Raw genomic sequence first — 20,717 nt, forward strand, 5'->3', positions numbered from 1 at the left:
ACCAGAGGATTGTGCATCCTATACTTGTAATGCTCATGACAGTAGAGCAGAACTGTGCAGGCTCCCAAGTGGGTTTGTGGGCTTTTCAAAGTATGCATGAAAATTATGGAGTAGAAATGGCATTATGGGGTGGAGAAAGGTAAATGATAGGAACTTGACTTGCAGTCTGTCACTCCTGCATGACTTTTTTCTGCCCCATCATGCATTGCCAAAATTTCCCAAAAGATATTGGGCTGGACATTGGTGAGTTGCACACTGGCATACCTGCCTTTGGTGCACTGCACTGTGTGTCGACACAAGCACTGCTGGTGAGTATGCATAGTGCTGATGCGAGGAGCCACGTATGCACGTACGCAGGCGATAAACTAACTATGGCAGTTTTATGCATATGTAACTTGCATAGGCAAAAGTTTTTTGTTTTATAGACTTCCCCTAACTTTAAGACTACATAATTTAGAAACTAAACTTCTAAAAGTACTTTATAAAACTGAGCATGTTTAAATTTCATAATTTCCATTGCTTTTCTCAAATCTGAAGAGAACCAGACGATTACAAAGGTTCCATTAAAAGGAAAATATATAGTGCACTACTATAATAAAATTTGTCATTTTTTTTTCTTTAGTGGATGGATTTCATCTCTGACTGGTCTTAATGAGAGTATTCCTGTTGGCATTATGATGATAATCATAGCAGCACTTTTCACAGCATCTGCTGTCATCTCACTAGTTATGTTTAAAAAGGTAGGTTGCTTTGTTTTTATTATTTCACACTTGCACTTACTCTGCTGTCCCTTGATCTAGATTTTAATTGTCTGCTTTAGGGAGGTCCTCTCCTGCGTCTTCACAATCAATAAGCTTAAGTGATATTCCTTTTGGTCTTTGGGTTGGGGGTATAGTAAAGACAGTAAGTGGTGGGGAGAGAAAGAGAATGTGACACAACCTGCCCTCAGCGGAAGAATTGGAGACAGCACTGAGGTGCCGGGCTCTCTGGCTGTAATTTCCCAACATGGAGTGCCTGCCTGCTCAGGCTATTAAATAAGTTTGGGTGTTTCAGATTTTAGAGACTTAACTTAGATTGGAAACATGAATCTGGTAATTTAATATTTAGAAACTTGGAAGGTATTCAAGGTTTGCCCTTGTATCTGTTAATTCAAAAAATGAAATGTAAAGACTGTAAAGTTTGCAGAATGGCCCTCTAGAGCCAGAGGCAAGAAGGTGTAAGCTAAAGCAACTCTCCAGACGTGGTTAACTCTTCCTCTAAGTTCAACATACATTGAAGCCATTAGTTGCAACCACAAATGGGTCAGATCTTTACTAATTGCTGGAACTATGGGTATGGTATTTTCACACTACACTTTTTAAAATATAAACTCCAATTATATAAATCCTGATTTACCCCTAATTCAGAAATGTCCTCCAAACAATCTGGATAGTTGATCTACCTATATTGGAATCTAATTGGATATTTAAAAGAAACAATTTTTAGGATTACTTTCCTTCCTTCCTTCCTTCCTGGAGGTTGGGGATGGTTTGTTTGCCACTTATGTCAGCTCCCTGAATCTGGCAGTGTCCCAAAGGAAGTTAAACTTCACTGAGGTAAAGGTGATGATCCATCTGTTGGGGAAGCAACAGAAAGGATGGTGTTTTACAGTCACTTGAGGAGTATTTAACTGATCCCACCAATTCAGAGTGGGCAGCCGTAGATGTGGATTGGAGGGAAGATGTTGACGACGTCAGTGGATGAAAGAGACTGATTCCTTAAGCAACTCCAGGCTAGAAAAATGGGCAAGAGCCCAGGTCTTTATTTGTTTTTGTTTTTTAACAGATTGCTGGTTTCTGAGCAGTGGGAAAAAGCATTTTGCCACTATAACCTGGAGCGGTTCAGGGGATAAATTGTCCTTACTGTATGTCTTGGGAAGCATTCCTCTGCCCTGTCAAAAGCTCCTTTCCTTCAAACAATCAATATGAATTCTTCTTACCCTTACCAAGCAATTTTCTCAGTCTGCTGTGGTAACACATTTGGCAGGGTAAACTATTCTTTCCATAAAGATCATTTCCTTTTTTTTTTTTTTTTTTTTTTTTTAGTTTTAATGCATTAGGAACTGCTTAATTTTGAGCGTCACTTAATGTTGAATGACTATCTTGCCTTAAATGGTTTTCAATACTTAATAGATTTCCAGTTCTTAATTGTTTAAGATTTTGCCATTTTAATGCCAATTAAAAGGCACATTGTTGATGTTTTAGACCGAATATTGCTGTGGATGCTGTGGACTAAAATTCACCCCTTTGATTATCCACCATACAGCTATAAGCAGGCAACAATCAGATTTCCCCATCACTCTATTCGTTAAGTTGTCTAATGACTTTTGGTGTCCCATCTACAAATATAGATACTAGAATGCTTGTAACACTTTTTAACTCTTTTGTTTCTCTCTTCTCCCTTCCCCATTTACCCTCCATTTCTGTCTTAGGTGCACGGCCTGTACCGCACAACCGGTGCTAGTTTTGAGAAAGCCCAGCAAGAGTTTGCAACAGGTGTGATGTCCAACAAAACTGTACAAACAGCTGCAGCAAATGCAGCATCTACAGCAGCAACTAGTGCAGCTCAAAATGCTTTCAAGGGTAACCAAATTTAGAGAAATACAAAAATCACTACAGTTCTTTGATTATACTTTTTCCATCTACTTGTTCCATTCCTAAAGACTTGCGTTCAAAATACACACACAGCATGTATGTCTCTTCTTTAGATGTGCATGGGCTAAAACAGGAAAAGTTTCTTGTTTTATTCCTTTTATACATTTATTTATCAAAATAAAAAAAACCCACAGCCAACCTTTTTTGCCCTCTTTAAAAAGTTAAATACATTCTAGATATGTAATTCTCCATATTTTCTGGAGGAGCAGTATTTTGGTGGAAACTTCAGCAATAGATCTGAAATTGATATGGTATTTTCTGCGATCTGTTAAATGTATTTAGGAGTATTTCTAGTAATTCGCTCTGGAATCTTTCATTTTAACTTAAGGAAAGTACTTTGGAGCAGTTATTTTTTGTTCCTAGGAGCCTGTTTTTACTGTAAGAAGTAGATTGACAGTTTGAGACTTAAGATTGACTGTTGCAGTTTCAGCAGCTGATGGACAGATATAAGTGTGGTAGATAGTGTAAATTCTTTTTTTAAGGGCAATAGGTCTTTTGATATAAATCTATAAGTTTGCTTGAGTGCTGTTGCATTATTTGACCATGCTGAACTAGTGTTTTGGTCCAGGATTTATCTATACCACGTATAATCATAAGTGTTGGTTTGTATCCATTTTCGTGGCATACTTTCTTCTAAATCAGAAATGACTATTGCATGCACATTCTCACTGACAGAATGTTTAATGCAATGTACAGTAAAGAAAAGTTAACTGATGGTTTTAACTCTTGTTAAATGATTATATTTGCTATTGTTAATTTCTGTTTTGTTAAAGGAAAATTATCAACCTTTAGAACACTCCCATAACCAGTTGTTTCCCCCCTTTTAAATGCAGTGAAGATTTTTTTGTGTGTTTTTTTGTGTGTTTTTTGTTTTTTTGGGGGGGGGTGTTCTTTTTTTGAGTGTTAGTTTAACAGTGGTACTAAATCTATAGCCTGGTCAGTTACTGTTTACTGCTTGTCCAAAAATCCGAATATACAGTATTTAATTTAATTTTTTTACAGGAATATTTTCTCTAATCAAACTTTTTAAATTGACATTTAACACATACTTGAATTCCTTTTAACGCACCTCAGCCTTCATTTGTGATTTGATTCAAAGAAGATTCTTAATTATTTTGACTTGGAAAAGTGAAACATTTTTATGTCCATGAAGAAAGAGTAATTAAATATGTTTTTTCATTGTTGAAATGGATGTTTGTCTAATAGATTAAACTGATGCTGTGGTATATCAGCAATACATGCTCATACTTACCTTCTTAATTTTCCAAATCTTAATCAGCTCTTACTTTAAAATCGTGATCCTATCTATTTAAGGCCATTTGAGATTCCAAGGTAGATTGACTGGATGAAAATATATGTAGTACTTTGGACTAAGTTTTTAAAATTGAAAAATGCACATTTCAGAAAGCAAGATCATTAAGGACCTGATCCCCAAATCTTACAAATATACTTTATTTGAAATCAGTGTGACTGCTCATATGAGTAAAAAAGGTTTGCAATATGGAACCTTAACATTTATAAAGGCCTGGGATATACTAGGAAATTAGTTTGGTATTGTGATGTTGCTCAAGGGTATAAAAATCCAGATTGGAGTGATGCCGTTATACGGACCTAATTTCCTAGAGCAGACAGTACTGGGTTGATGAGAATTCTCCTGTCAACCTAGCTATCACCTTTCAGAATGGTGGAGCACCTATGCTGATGGGAAAACCTCTCCTGTTGGTGTAGATAGAGTCTCACCCGAAGCGCTACAGCATTTTACATGTAGACAAGCTCAGAGAGGCCCAATGTTCTGAACGTGGATTGGTTTTGATAAAGGAATAATCTTCTCACTTCCATTTATGGATATTGTAAAATAAAACCCTTAAAAAAATATCCTTAAACAGCTTAATATCTGGAGCAGCGGAGTGCTTGCATACGTAAATCCCTGCATAAATTACAAGTACAACTTAAATTCTTAATTTGTTAATGTCTCGGAATCCAATTGTAGCAGTAAAGATAAATCTGGTAAGAAAGCACCGAAGTTGTTGTTCGTAGTTGTATTGTTTCCAGCTAGAATTCTCTTCACTAGGAGGTAAATAATACAATTGAAATAACAGAGTAACAGGAACTCTGTAAAGCTTTTCTCTCAGCAAAGGAGGTTTTAGGTTTTTTAAATCTGTTTAAACTTCAGTGTTCCACTGAATTTTAATTTTACAGTTTAAGATCCCCATTCTGTGTTGTGATCGCCTAACACATTTCTAGCCTCTCTAGAGCAGGTCCTACTTTGAGTCTTTTTAAACAAATATGAAAATTGTATTTAGGAGTTCCTTTTCAGGGTAGATCTTGAGCCTGTAAGCATTTTTCTTTGTCTCATGGGGTATAAGGTACACCTCACAGTTAAATTTATTGTAATGCTGTACAATAGTAGATTACCAGCCTGTGATAATGTTAAAAAGCAACTTGAAACTGACAGGCACATCCCTAGGTACATTCTTAAGGAAATCTGTTTTTGAATATTCTTACAGAATATGTACATATGACTGTTTCATTTTTATCATGTTTACTGCTGCACTCTAAATGCATGACATTACAAAATTCATCCATATATATATATATGAATATATTTGTGATCCAAAGGAAAAAAAATCTCATTTTAGATGTGAACACAGAAGGCTGATGTTTGTTAAATTAGTCTCTTATCAGTTAACATAGTATGCACCTACTCAATTTGTCATTTTGTGACAAATTTGGTTCAAAGTATGAAGTTTAAACACTGGAATGTCAATAGTCAGTGATTCGTAATTTAGGATTTATTTGTCTGAGGGATGTTTGTATATTTTGTAAATTACTAACAATGCTCTGCCATTCTAGTGACTGTCATGGTTCTGTACAAACACATTCATTCTGTCCCTCTGATGTTGCATGGCTGAATAGTTCAAAAGTTTTGTATATTTATTGTATTAACACAGGATCATAGAATAAAAATATTGTTTCCTGGATGTTTGCTCAGAATAGTTTTAAACAAGATAGGGATTTTTTTTAAAGGTCAGGTAAACATGCAGGAAGGCTGCTCTGTATAAAAAATATCATTTGGTTTTTATAATCTGTATATAAATTCTGTAATCTGCTGAAATGGGAAAGTAAGATGTTCATTACCAGAATAAATTAGTATGACTAGAATTGGACTGCTCAGATAGTATGAAGGAAAACCTCAGCACTGCTTGCAGCACTTTGTATTTGTGGTATAAATTGGAAGTTTAAAAAACAAAACAACCTCCATCAGTGCTAAATGAAACTCTACAAGGATTAAAACTTACCTAGGATTTTACTGGAAGTAAAATGAAACTGCTGAAAAATATTGATTTGCTACTGATTATTTTTCTATTTTCTGAATTGATACTTCTGTATCAATATTTTGTTCTATTAAAGTGTAACATTGCTGTCTACTGCTGTTTCATATAATTAACATGTGAAGTATGTTACTTGATTTGTTACCATCTTATATTAAGGGTTTGTAAACAGTTAACTTTGCAGTGGATGTAGACCATTGTACTGTAGTAGTGTTTTGCAAATGCACAGTACAGTAATACTCCTGTTCTGATCTGTAACCACCTTTTTCTCTAGCCACTCGTTCAATCAGAAATGACTTGTTCAAGAGAGTTGAACACTAAGTGAAATTATCACCAATTTTCCCCCTCCCTTCTTATTCTGTATTTAGATGATTTGGCAGCAGATTAAAGTCTTTAAAGGGGGCACATTCAAATCTAAAATCACACTTATCCAATAGTTTTGGGCATACAAGTAATATTTACGATGGCCAAACAGCTTTGTGTATAGTCAGTTATGATACAGTTGCACTTCCTTTCTCATTATTAGAATGATCACATAACTTTCATGCATTGCTCCTGAGGAGATCCTATGCGCCCCAATCTTTGCCTGAGGAGGTTTACCAGAAAAAAACAGCAGAGGAAGGCATGTGCACAGAGAATAGAAGAGGAGAAAGAAAGGTGTGGGCCTCAGAATACTGGCTGCTCTCTAAGACCCTTATAAAGAAATATCAGCAGGGAGCAGAAAAACACAAAAACTTAAAAAAAAAAAAAAAAAAAAGTTCATGTAAAGGATGTTTTGTCAGGAAACATGTTTCAGAAATAAATACAGATTGACAGTTTCCCTTTAAAGCTGTATCCTTCTTGGGGAAAGCATTTTATGGCTGTATTCACTCTCATCCCTTTCTAGAATAGCACCACCAACCTTTTTACACTCTAGTAGAAGCATTACCTGTTAACATTTTTGCTTGGAGAGATGCAGAAACAACCAGATTTTTAACCATGCATTATGTATGTATGTATGTAGGTTAGATTTGCACATGGCATTGTATTTGCCTCTGTTTTTATTTTTTGTTTGAAAATTTTCTTAGTACATCTGTCAGCTCAGTGATTGCTGTGGTTGAGCACTACAGTGGTGAAATAAAATAAAACATGATTTCAGTTACCAGGTTGGATCTAATTCTTCCTAGTATTTTGCTCATCCTTGTGGTAGTTAAAGGATGATTTTAAAAAAAGTTAAAGGCTATGCTTTGATTCAGTTTTCACTATTATAAATGCTATTGAGGAAGAATATTGTAAGAATAGTTCAATACTACGATTTGTTTATTGCTGGCAACCAAGTGAGCATGTATTCTTAATAGGATATGTTTAAAAATGAGTAGTTACAATTATCAAGACATTTATAGGGGGAGAGGGTGTCTTACCTATGTGAGCCTAATGTTTTTTACTCTTCACAGTGTACCGGTCCTAGCCGGCTTTGTAAGGTGAATGCAAATTGATTCTAAATAAATGAGCCTGAACTGACAACATGCCACTCACAAATCAAGCACAGGGCAGAATGGATCAGATAATAATTGATACGTGTCTGTTTAATGTTTCCCTCCACCAAGTGAAGAAGAAAATTAAATTCAATAGTGAAATATATTAGCTTTTGTGAGGGTTTTGGGTTATTTTTTTTCATGAAATGCTTCTGTCCCTGCACATAGTGATCTACTCTGCCCTGGAGAAAAATGAGATGAAACAGTGCACACCTTTTACTTCAATTGTGGGATAATAGCTTAGCTATGAAATGGAAATCATGACATTTCTGAGAAATATTTGATGTTTACAGGAGCACAGCTCTACGAGCATTCTGAAACAAAAGTCTACAATACCAATTTTTAACAGAAGCATAGGCAGCTCTAGCTAAAACTTTCACATTTTCCTACAGTTGTTTATAGTATGTCTTCTCTCAGAATACCTGTCCTCAGGTAATGACTGTGTATGGTACTCATTGGAAACCTACTGTACTACTTTAACATGTTGATGTTATAACACCCCCTCTTAAAGCAAAAAGCCTTGACAGAAAGGAATTCACATACGTGACATTGGCAAGAGGAATGGTTGTGCTTGCTTCTGCCCATGGGTTGTTTATGCATAGCATTCCTGTTTCAGTTAAGGAAACTTTCCCATGCTGAAAGGGACAGAGGCAAATGTTGGGTTTTGAAGTGCTAGCAAAAGGTGCTGGAGTGACTGAACCTGGAGCCTAAAGCTAGCACAGGGTTAAATTACCAGGAACACAACTTCTGTACTGTGTCTGATATTGCTTCTTGCTGTAGCTGCTGCTCTCAATCCAATAGGGTTTTCCCTTAGGCTGCAGGGAGCACTGCTTGGTAGTAGCAGGTTAGACGGCTGGAGCTGGATGGATAGGTCGAGGATAGAGAGACATCCAATTATGGTAATCAGCTGCCTTTGAACACATTAGGCAGCTGCTAATTTGCCACTGTTCTGCTCAAAAACTATTATTGCTGTTGGAAGTCTCAGCTAAATTGAGTGTGGCAACTGCATTTTTAGTCTTGCTGCAGAAGATACTAAGGCACATAAGTAAAATTGACACCAGCCTAATGAAATGGGCATGTATTACCTGTGCATTGGTCATCTTGTCAGACACTTTACCTGCAGGTTTCATTCTTGGCCCATGTGTTGGATGCTGGCAGTGCAATTAGGAACTTCTTGTATATTGGTGAAGGGCTGTTGTCTCTCCATGGCATGTCTCTTGATGTTTCTCAGGAAAGTTTTATATATTTGGTCTGCTTTGGAGGTATGTGTGATTCTTTTGCTCAAGATAGATGGAAGAGGTGTTGCATCTTTTCATTTTAATTACATGTCCTGGAACTGGCTGGGTTGACATGGCTTTTCCTCTCCTCTGTTACCCTTCCCAGCCAGGCCAAAAAGAGTTTACATCTCATTGCAGTCTCTGAGTACTGTTAAAGGTGGTGAAGAGTCATGGATTTTGTCGTTTTTCTTGCCAGGTGAAGTTCATAGGACCATTACTCTGAAGGGACAACAAGTATTTGAGGAAAAGCTTCCACATGCAGTATGAAAGATTTTTTTTAAAAGCTTAACTGCTTTGCCACATAGATACCAGCATCTTCAAAACCCACACCTCGTGCCACCCTTCTCCCCCTTTACATTCTTAGGCAGGTTTTTAATATTTTTAAAAGGCAAGGGTTTAAAGTTGCACATTGGTTTGGAATGCCAGCTTAGGTGCAGATAAGTGAACAGCCAGAACATCAATGAGTCTATTTAAAGGTATATAATAAAAGTGAATTTTTAAGCAGCTTAAAATACAGGACAGTGGAAAGTTTTTTTTTCACTGCACTCCCTTGTGCTAGCTGTTGGTGTCAGCAAATAGTAAACACTTAACCAGAAAACTAGCCTGGAGGCAGCACTACCCTGGGAGTGACTAAGCCTGGATTCTCTTTTCAGTTCTGACAAGTGCTCTGTGTGTAAAATGCATTGCTTACCTGCCTTTTATAAAGTGCTTTTAACTCTATGGATGAGAAGAAATATGTGCTTTATTATCATCATACTACATTGTTTTAAAAGCCACTACACGCACAATTGGTCAGTGTTACACAGGTTTTATCTTGCAGATCTATTGCTTAGCAGAGCTATATTTAATTATAAAATTATAAAAACTGCTTTTAATGCAACTTTCTTGTATAAAACATGGCTATGATGTAAGATTACACACTTGGTGATCAATATTTAATTGGAATTAGAGTGTCAGTTGTTGTAAAATCTCAATAGCCTAATGTAAGTATAAGTATAAATCCTTTAATGTACGCATCTTATATCAGCCTTAAAATATCCAAGCATGTTCAAACTGAGGTAGTCTGACCCATGTTAATTGAATTAGTTTGCAAACTCCACTTTAAGTCAGATTTAGATAATAAAAATAGATGATACCTATTCAGTGCTGAAAAACATTACACAAAGCATTGCTCACTCAAGAATAGTACCACAAATAAACCATGGCTCAAACTAGTCTAGGTGGATTACCACAGCCTACATTCTTATTCAGTTTTTTTGCTTCAGTTAGTGTCTCATACATTACTGCCCAGTTGTCTCATGTAGAACTGCCCTCACAACAGAGCCACTGATTACTCCCTCTGTAGCAGTCCTCCCCCATCATTGGTTTCAAAGGAAATTGCATTTAAAAATGAAAATGAGGATATTTTGGCATGAATACTAATACAAAATTGAAATGATTTATCTGAAAATCCCAGGAGCCAGAGGTGCCTAAGTGTTCATTAGGCAAAAAGATGGTACTGGTGCCAGACTGCAGATAATACCTTAGCAGCAGCGCCTAGTAGTCTATAGAGCACATTGGGAAACATTACCAAGCACTGCTGATCTTTTCAACTCCTAGATATTGAGCAGTGTGGAGGGGTGCAGCTTCACAGTTGGAATTAAGGCTATAAATAAATCAGGCCTGGATTACCCAGATCTGAGTATTTCAAATTAATCTAGAAAAGAAATTTTAGATAAATCTTTCAACTACAATCAGACAGAGCAATAAATTTGTCCAAAAACAAAACTCCAACCCTTCTTCACTGGACAGTCCCTTTTTAAAGCATATATTTTTTTTTTTTTAAAAGACACACTTGTTATTGCACATCTCACACAAATTTGTGTATATATATTTAAATATGCTACACGCCAAAAAAACTGGCACTTTACAGAATATATGTTTACAAAGGTGATCAAACCACAGCTGTTTAAAGAACATTTCTATATTAAAATAATTACAAAGTTAATATGTTACAACTTTGAGCGAGTTAACAGACACATTTTTAACAATGCCACAGCAAACAATTCCTTTCACCTAAGCACTACATGTACATTAAGAAGCAGTTACACTATATGGCCCATCATGAAACTAATTAAACATGCATGAAGCTGACAAAAATCATTTTCACAGAATGTCTCGGAAGGCCACGGTTCTGATGGAATTGAAATTCAGGAACAACAGCTATCCAACAATGAATGGGTCACATATCTTAAAGCTCATGAAGAAAATCAGTATGTGATATAAAGCCATCTTATCACCTGTCAGAAAAAACAGAACCCTGAGCAAGCAGAGAGGCTGAGTTGTTCCTTCCATCTATGCCAGTCACTGATCTGACCTGATGAGTTGATTATATTAGTGAAGGTCGGTTTGATGTTATAGTAGTACAATAATAAAAGCTGGTCCACTTCCTTTACAAATTAAAAAAAATATGCAAAACTATATTTTATGCAGACTACAAAACCCAACATTAATATTTTCAGCACTGTAAGAACTAACATAGTTATGTCCTAATAATATATTGTATGATTGTTCACGGCTTACTTTTTTTAATTCACACAGTACATGGAGCATGCACAGTCCAAACCAGTTCATTTAAGCACTGCACTACACCTTTGAAAATAGTAATCTTACACTGATTAATATAGTACTTGGATTTTAACATATTTGTAACACTAGAGAGTCACGATCTGGAGGCAATGGTTTGTTTTTTAAACATTGGCGCACCATCCTCTTAAGGAAAAAAAAATCACAAGATTTAAAAAATATAATTTATCTTCCCCCCAATTCCATGTGCTGTTCACAGCACTTAAGATTCTCTTCCAGTTAAAAGTTCCATATGATAGCTGTGTTAGTGCCCCAGATTGTATTGTGCACATTAGTTGGGGGCTCTAAAGTAGCAGCACCTGCAGAACCTATTCTAAAGGTAGATGGTTCTTACAGGGTTCTTTTATTGGATTCATCCAAGTATGAATATGGTAGTAAATTTGGAGTGTGTGCTTTGTAAGGTATTCTTTGTATGTACAAGTAAACATTTCAAAGAAGCACAGGTGCAAAGAAGGCAAATTATGATGCCTTGGCTGCGATTTAGCCCTAACACCAATTTTTGCAAGTGGTTATAATTTGTTTTAAAACATCTTGCATTATGCAGACACTTGGCATAAATGGTTCCAGCCCATAGCGTTAATTTATTAAATTAAATATTTAAAAGAAAAGTGAGTTACCCGTTTTAAAATCTTGTATAGAGTGCAATGGGATTGGCATGGGGAAAACACAGGTTTCTCAAGTGTGAATTCTGGGTTAAAATGAGGAAAGGCTGGGTTCTTACACTGCCGTGGTGAAAATAATTTAATTGCCACCAAGGGGGAAGATTCACCCTGTGGCTAGCATAACATCCTCCACATCATTCTGCTCTGACATTGGGAGTCATAGAATTGTAGGACTGGAAGGGACCTCGAGATGTCATCCAGTCCACTCCCCTGCATTTACGTCAGGACTACATATTATGTGCAGCGGAGAGCAGAAGTTGCAGTAGTACTCCATAATCAGTCAATTTAATAGGTCCAGGGTAACAGTTCTGGTTTTTCAGGAACAGACCAGAACAAAATTATTCCACTTTAAAAAGTAAATTAATTGATTTAACCGATTAGAGAGGCAGCATTATTGTAAACTGGAGTTTAAAAACTACCCAACCATTTATTAAACACAGTGACATTATCTTTTTAAACCTCTATAGTTGAAGCCTGGACCCTCAAATCAATAATTTCTAAAGAAGTGTCCTGCTTCACAAAGTACTGGGAAAGACTTCCACAGGAGCTGATACAGAGTTCAAAAAAGTGTAGAGACCACATCAGCTCCAAAGAAACCTTTAACCTTTATTGACTTTGCTTTTCTAATGGTAAAACATTGGTAAAACTGTGCATGGTTAAGGCAAGCTGCTTTTCCCTCAGTTCTAGATCACCACAAGAGATGCAGCAAAAATAAGAACACAAAACCTTCACACATTTTATACTAATTTGTTCTCTCTAAAATAAATCACATAGAATATGATTAACCCCATGGATTATATCTATAGAAGTTACTTGATTGTAACATTACAGAAAAATTGATAAAACTAGTAGCCAGCTTTGGTGGTTCTCTGTAGCATTTTAACAGTAGGCTCAGCCTTCAGCACCTGCTGGTATTTCACCACAATCAAATAAACTGTTTGAAAATTAACTAGTCATTTGATAGGAAATGTTATCTATTAAATAAACCCTCCATTGCGCTCACGCATCCCCAAGGCAGTACAGTGTTCTCTCTTCTAGTATCCTTTTAATCTACTCAAGAATAATTCTAGAAACTGGAGAAACAACACAAGTAATATGACTGAACTGAATGCTTTTTGGAAAGAAATGTCATTCGTGGCAAGCCATATTTCTGCTTCTGCTGATTGTGCTGGAAATGTATCCATACCAAATGTGGTTTAAAAGAATGGGAAAAGGTTTTCCCACAAACATTTAGAATTAGGCATGGTCTCCTGATGGGTGAACATTTATTACAGACTACACTGGCTCTGAGACACAAGACACTGGTCTGTGGACTAGGAATGAGGTTTCTTTTGGCAAACAGAGAAATACTGTAATTGTAACTGAATATACGATTCATATTTTTACTGAAGAGTGAGGCAGTATCAACACTTGTTGGCATTCACAAAATAACACTGTCAGCTGTGCTGCAGAGATAATATAGTGTTTTCCCTAAATATTGAGGAGACCTGTGATTTCTAGTAAAGGCACCATTTCTGTATCCAAGTTCTGTGTTTCACATATTAGGTACTAAAGCATTAATTCTACCAATTTTATTTTATATAGGTAATCTCCAGCATAACCACAGTTCCCCTAACTCTGCTATGAAACAAAAGTAATTCAACTTCAAATCATGCTGCTGAAATGTAATGTACCTACTACTTGTTACTGATATTTCATGCCAGAACAAACTAAATAATTTGAGCCCCTGCCTCAATTTCTTTTCAGTTTATACAGACTTTTAGCAAGGTCTTACTGTCAACCTTGTTCTTTTAGTCATGCATTGAATTATCCAAAAAATGCTGTTGTGCTTTAAGTAATTTTAAAACTCATCAACAAGCACCACTATATTAACTATGGTACCAAACCAGGTGGCAATAAAATGTTCACAAGTGTTTGAAGCCCTTGAAAACAAAACCTGATTAAATAGGCTAGTCCTGTACATAGTAGAAATGTGCTGGCTTTTATTATTTTAATGCAGATCCATCAAAGTGACCAAGGAGGACAATGCAATCTGATCAAATCAGAAATTGTCAGGTATAGAACGTTTGTACACTATGTACACTCCCACCGCCTCACTCTCAATTTGTATATTCTGCTAAATCCTGACAATACAGCCACATTGCAAAAATTCCTACATATCCACACTCTTTGCTTGAGATCCTCCTTTCTCTGGTCCTCTTCGCCCAGCAAGTGATAGAATATTGCTTCAGTAGTTCAAGGCTAGACTGCATAAGGCTTAATCACACAAATGGTGAAAACAAGTAAGTGGATCCTTTTATCAAGTCATTTAAAATCAACATAGACTGAAGTCAGTGTTTCCCAGGCACTGATTGATATTTTTTCCGTTGTATTTAAAGGAGGCAGATAAGGTTTTTCCCCTCTTCAATTTCTTCTTGCACTTTGTCACTGGATGTGGCAATTTCTGCTTGCGCTGAGAAGACTGCACAGATGAATGTCAGAACAGTGCCACCGATAGCTGTGTAGAAGGCCCAGCCCAATGAGCAGTCTCCTAGTTTATAAGCAGAAGCATAATGTCCACAATAGCTTATTGCCTTCTGGCAGCCCCAACCTGCAGGGTACAGCATCAAGCCTAAGATAAGGAAGAGGCCTTTAAAAAAAAAAAAAGAATAAAAACAATTTAACAACCTATACAAGATAGAGCAAATATAACATTTTGCAATTATTCTAATGTACTAATAGTCTGACACACCTGCTCCCCTACAAATAACAGAAATGAGAGATGGAAAACCCTGTTGGCCCATCTAGTCTATCTCCTGCTAACAAGGATTGTTCCCTACGGTACACTGCGTAGTGCTTTTTCTAAATGTCTAGTCCTTTCACCACTTTGCTTGAGAGAGGCTATTTCATTGTCAATTTTTCTCCTCTTATTCAGTCTTCATTTTTCTTTTAATTTCAAACGTTACCCCTAGTTACACGCTTATTGTGAAACCCTTCAGTATTTTTATATATTTTATGTTTACACCCTTCAAATACTCGTGAATGGTTATCGTATTCTGCTTAGAATCCTCACTTAACCAAGCCACATTTAATCTTCCTTTATAAATGAATTCCTCTAGCACTTCAACATCTTTGCTGTTTTTCTCCAAATTCACCCAAGTTTGATCCTTGAACTTAGAAAGGCAATAAGAATGGCCATACTTGGTCTGACCATAGGTCCATCTTGCCTAGTATTCTCTCTCTTACAGTGGCCAGTGCCAAATACTTCAGAGGTAATGAACAGAACAGAGTAATTTTGAGTAATCCATCCCGTTGTCCAGTCCCAGCTCCTGGCAGTTGAAGATTTAAGGACACTTGGAGCATGGGGTTGCTTCCCTGACCATCTTGGTTAACAGCCATTGATGGACCAATTCTTTATGAACTTATCTAATTCTCGTTTGGACCCTGTTATATTTTTCGCCTTCACAATATTCCCTGGCAATGAATCCACTGGTTGACTGTGTGTAGTGTAGTGTAGTGTGAAGAAGTAGCAGCTTGTAATTACCAGGATCACCTCTGCAGCCTTTTTTTTTTAAAAAAAAATCAGTGTTACATTACCTACCCTCCAGTCATCTGGTAGAGGCTGATTTAATTAAGCAATAAATTACATATCTCAGTTAGTAGTTCTGCAGTTTCATATTTGAGCTCATTCTGAACTCTTGGGTGAATACCATCTGGTCCTGGTGACTTATTACTGTTTATCAATTCATTCCAAAACCTCCTCTATTGACATCTAAATCTAGGACAGTTCCTGAAATGTGTCACCTAAAAAGAATGGTTCAGGTGTGATGATCTCCCCCATATCCTCAGTAGTGAAGACTGATGCAAAGAATTAATTTAGCTTTTCCACCACGTGTCTTGCTTGTGTGTTCCTTTAGCATCTCGATCATCCAGTGGCCCCATTGACAGTTTGGCAGGCTTCCTGCTTCTGATGTACTTTAAAAATATTTGCTGTTAGTTTGTGTGTCCTTAGCTAGCTGCTCTTCAAATTCTTTCTTGGCCAGCCTTTATACTCCTGCACCTGTCTTGCCAGAGTTTATGTTCCTTTCTATTTTCCTCAAAAGGATTTTACTTCCAATTTTTAAAGAATGCCTTTTTGCCCCTAACTTCCTATTTTATGCTGCTGTGTAATGGTGGTGTTTTTGTGGTTCTCTTACTGTTTGGTTGGGTTTTTTTTAATTTGGTGTATACATTTAGTTTGAATATCTCTTGTACCTCTAGTATGGTCTCCATGCAGTTTGAAGGCATTTCACTCTTGTGACTGTTCCTTTTAATTTCCATTTAACTAGCTTCCTCATTTAGTTCCCCTTTTTTAAGTTAAATGCTGTTGTGGTGGGTTTCTTTGGCATTTTTCCCCCTGCAAGGATGTTAAAATTAATTACATTTTGGTTGCCATTTCTGAGCGGTTCAACTATATGCACCTTTTGGACCAGATCCTGTGCTCCACTTAGGCCTAAATCAAGAATTGCCTCCACATAGTCACATATTATAGTATTCTGAATTTTGCTTGGCATGATACTATGAAGATGCAGAATGTTTTTGTTCAATTATGTGTAGCAAATGTATTAGGGAACTGCACATGTCAATAATAAGATTTTAAATATTACCTGTTTTTTCTGAACCTCTCATACAATGCAGCATTTTGGGAAAGGCAAATTGTAAACAGTGCTATCACGGTCTAAAAGTGAATCCGGAGAAAGTAGATATTTCCACCTACCTCCAATATTAATTCATTCCTATATTTCTTCCAACCCTGAAATTTCCACTAAGTTATAAATCACAGCCAGTCTTTGTTTATTCCTCAGTAAATCTTCAGTGCAAGAACAGATGTAAGGACTAGTCCCTGTCTCATTCAATTCAATTATGACTTTACATGCTCTAGTATATTAGATTGTCTTAATTATTGAAAGAAATTCAGCCAGCTGTGAAGATTTTCCCTCAGTGAAAACAAACTACAGTTCCCAGTTTTTTAAACCATTGAATACATGACTATAAAATGTAAAAACTCAACCCTAACTAACTAAAAATCTCTATAAATGTCCATTGTATCATAAAAGAAACTCCTTCACAAAGCATTTCTTAACAATGGGACAGCTATTACATGAATGAACTGTATGCTCCGGGTAATGAAATCCTCAGTGAATGATGTCTATTCTCAGTGAAGGGATTTCTTTCCCATTCTATATGCAATAAGAAACAATGACAAAGTTTATGTAGTGCTTCCTGTCTGAATGCTTAGAGTACATCAAGTATAAAGTACTGTTTAATCTAGGGCAGATCTGGATAAGCTGTGCTTCCATCCTGCTGAGCCCACCAGTCATTTCAGACTAAACACCAACAATTCCCCTCCTTTAGTCATCAGAACTTTCCTGTTCAATGTGTAACCAGAATGATTAAACCATATTTCTTCTCATTGTACAACTAATGTCACAGTTGCTGTTTCTTCTATTGATCAACAGCAAAAGGCTCACTAATGATGATTTTCATTAAAAAAATCCTTGAATTTTAAATAGTGTCTATGCAGCCAACAACATGTGAGCTTCTAAAACTGCATCAAGAAACTACTTTGTTTATATGCCCTAGCAAGAACTTTTAGCTACAAGTTTGGTGTCTACACTCTTCTATGCCAATATTTAAGTTTTATTTAATTTAATATTTAACATCTGTCTCCACCTACTGGAAGAAGAGCCCCTGAAAAGGATAGAATTGTTTCTTGGCACATACTTCTCAAATCTGAATAATTCCTAACCAAAGCTCAAACTGTTGAAGCTTGTTGTACTCTCGTGTGTACCTGCCTGGATTTTATGGAATACCACATACCAATTTGGTCCGTTCCTCTGAGGTTTTAGACTTAATGTCTCTGCCACTTTGAACACCTGAACCACAATGCTACAATGCTTTGATTTAGCTGATCTAAATAAATGGCCTAATCCTGAAAAGTACTGAGCACCCTCAACTCCCATAGCGCTAAGAGTCAGCTTACTTTAAGGGGCAGTGGTTTCTGAAAAAAAGATAAAGTTGACTATAGCATACAGTTAACTGAACTGGGACTGTCTTTGGAAAAAAAATTAGGAAAGTCCAGAATAAAGAGTGTATAGGGTCAATTTTCTCTGCTTCCTAAACACAGGTAAACTCTCATGTCCTAGATTGGTATTACGAACAACTAGTGAAAGTAAAAATTCTTAAGGTGTTTTTCCTTGCCAAATCACCTTTCACTCAATTTCTGTAAACATGCAACATATTATAACAGACACTGGTTCAAAAGTTCCACCCCTTTCTTATTATTAGATATATTAATGTTTACCATCATTAACAACTTTAATATTAAACACCTGTTTCCTATTTGTAGGAAAGCATAATAAATGTTTATTTATTTATATTAAAATTTACAGCTAAGACAAAACTTGAGTTCTTTAATGTCACACGGAGGCACTTCCCTCCATCTATTATAGCATAAAAAACTATTCTATAGGCCAGCCCACTGGCCTAATAGTTGAGCAGTTTGGATCAAAGATCCATCTCTGATCTCTCCCAGCTAAGAAGGCTGCAACGGTAACAGGTTCATATGGGTAGAGTGAAAGGAGTCTCTCATGTTGTTTTCTTTTGGTCATCTGAAGGAGTAGTGGTTACAGAGTCTACTGACCTACTGCCTTGACTGCTCTGCTTGTTAAGAAAGAATCCAAGAAAATTGTGACAAAAAAAAAAAAAAAAAAAAGGTATAAAGGAACATAGATGAACCAGGAAGAGCCAACATCCCATCTATTCCTTACTAGAGAGAGTGGCTTAGTAATCTAGCATCAGGTTTGAAATATTTGGTGTCTCTGGAAACAAAATCCTGGTGGGGTTAACAGAGGACCTTGTCCTTCCAAGTTAGTTAAGTTGAATGGCATACAATTCATTGCATGGGGTATTTCAGATAAACTTTCACACTAGACTTCCTGATCCCATGTACTGCATCTTATCATCGTAATCAAGAGTTACAAAACCAGATGAGAACATGCACAAAACCAGCCTCAGCATTACAAAAATACATGTACAGCCATGCAGCAAAAAGCAAAAAAACATCTTAACTTCTCCCCAAAATGAACACAGGGTGAGTGCAGGATCAGTTCAGATGCTCATCCAACCCTTCCATTGCCACAACAAACTAACCCTTGCTCCTCTCTACCTGTGGGAATGCTGGTGGCCAAAGTCTACTACCCTGCAGCATCTGTAAAGGCAAATGGCAGGCCCACTTCTTCCTCTCTAGTGTCCATATGGGGTGTCTTAACCCTCTACTCTACCCATCACCTGAGATCGTCTGTTTTTCCTCTCAATCCACTCTCCTCAACATACTTTCTTCATCCCCATAACAGTCCAGACTCCACTAGGGGTGAGAGAAGGAGGATTGCTGATGGTTCCAGGGCAACTGAGAGTATTTTCTTGCATGGTTGGCTGCTCATTGTGCCGTCTGCTCAGTTTGCTTCCTGCATTCCCTCCTTCCTGCTCAATGATGAAGGGAAGCAGGGTGTGCAGCCAGGGACTCAATGCACCAGTGCCTTTGTGGGCTGCCAGGGGAAGAGCACTCAGCTCCCACCCAATCTAGATGCAGCTAGGATAGCAGCTCCTAGCAACTGAGAGGGGGGAAAGCAGCTGCCTGTTAATTATGTTAAGCCTGACATTGTCCCTGTCTGGGTATGCCCCCGCCTGTGAGTTAATTTAAATGTGTTTCTGTATTTGGGGGAGGAGAGAAATGGATTTTTGTTTGGTAATCTCCCATTGCCACTCAACTCTGCAGTGTAGTTATGCTGTTCACAGCTCCCACACCACTACATTTCCTCTGCTCCCTCTGATCTGCATTCTGTTATGAGGCATAGGCCATGGGACACAAATGGTGCTCCTGCACTCTGAGCAGCAATGATGTGGAAGAAAGAGAAAATATGAAGAGGCAGTGAAAGAAGAGAGGGGCAAAAATTCAATTTAAGGAGGCAGGAGAAACAATATGTTGGGGGGTTGTTAGTAACGTTCTATACTGGATAGTTGAGAGGTAGGAGCCTTACACTCCAAACTTGCACAGATAAGATTATTAAATGTGCATTCTTATTACAGCATTTCCAGAGGTTTTGTACATTCCCCTCACCTGACACAACGTACTGCTATCTGTGCAGCAGAGCACACTCCTGGCCTCTGCAATGTGTAAAATTCAGTGGTGTTTCCATGGTTAAATTTGTGGTCTTGGTCTATTGATTTGTATCTAAGACAAACAGAGGCAGTCGCATGTGAACAAAAAGCAATTGCAGACTGTCTGTGGCCAGACTGGCAACCAGAAAAATTACTCAGAAAATAGTAAAGTCTCATTAAACCTTAATTTCCCACACCAGCCTTCATGCTGCAGCGTAAGTGCTCCTTATGTTTCTTCATAAAGCCCCTGTTTGATGGTGATGGTTTATTTTCATGCTAATGCCACACACCCATTTACTGCAATTAGTTTGAAAATAACCATTAAAAATATTACCCAATGGCATGATGCTGAGAGAGGATAAAGCTCCATGGGAGATGTGGGTGCCTGGCATCCCTTATATCTGGCCATATGCCCCCACTGGCCCTGCATTCAGCA

General features: G+C 37.2%; 2 protein-coding genes across 4 annotated transcripts in view; one reads left to right on the forward strand and one right to left on the reverse strand.

Moving 5' to 3' along the window:
* Positions 1 to 7,166, forward strand: part of SCAMP1 (secretory carrier membrane protein 1) — a 77,579-nt gene extending 70,413 nt beyond the window's left edge. For all 3 annotated transcript variants that reach the window (XM_067568495.1, XM_067568496.1, XM_067568497.1), the window contains 2 exons: positions 623 to 740; positions 2,471 to 7,166. In XM_067568495.1, coding sequence (XP_067424596.1) covers positions 623 to 740; positions 2,471 to 2,635 — 283 coding nt within the window. In that variant the 3' untranslated portion in view covers positions 2,636 to 7,166. The remainder of the gene's footprint in view (positions 1 to 622; positions 741 to 2,470) is intronic.
* Positions 7,167 to 9,562: 2,396 nt separating this feature from the next.
* LHFPL2 (LHFPL tetraspan subfamily member 2) overlaps positions 9,563 to 20,717 on the reverse strand; it is a 166,984-nt gene continuing 155,829 nt past the window's right edge. The window contains exon 4 of the mRNA XM_067568939.1: positions 9,563 to 14,732. Coding sequence (XP_067425040.1) covers positions 14,476 to 14,732 — 257 coding nt within the window. The 3' untranslated portion in view covers positions 9,563 to 14,475. The remainder of the gene's footprint in view (positions 14,733 to 20,717) is intronic.

The sequence above is a fragment of the Emydura macquarii genome, unplaced genomic scaffold (genome assembly GCF_026122565.2).
Source record: "Emydura macquarii macquarii isolate MOO-44397 ecotype Brisbane River unplaced genomic scaffold, CSIRO-AGI_Emac_v2 contig_2897, whole genome shotgun sequence".
Taxonomy (NCBI): Eukaryota; Metazoa; Chordata; order Testudines; family Chelidae; genus Emydura; species Emydura macquarii.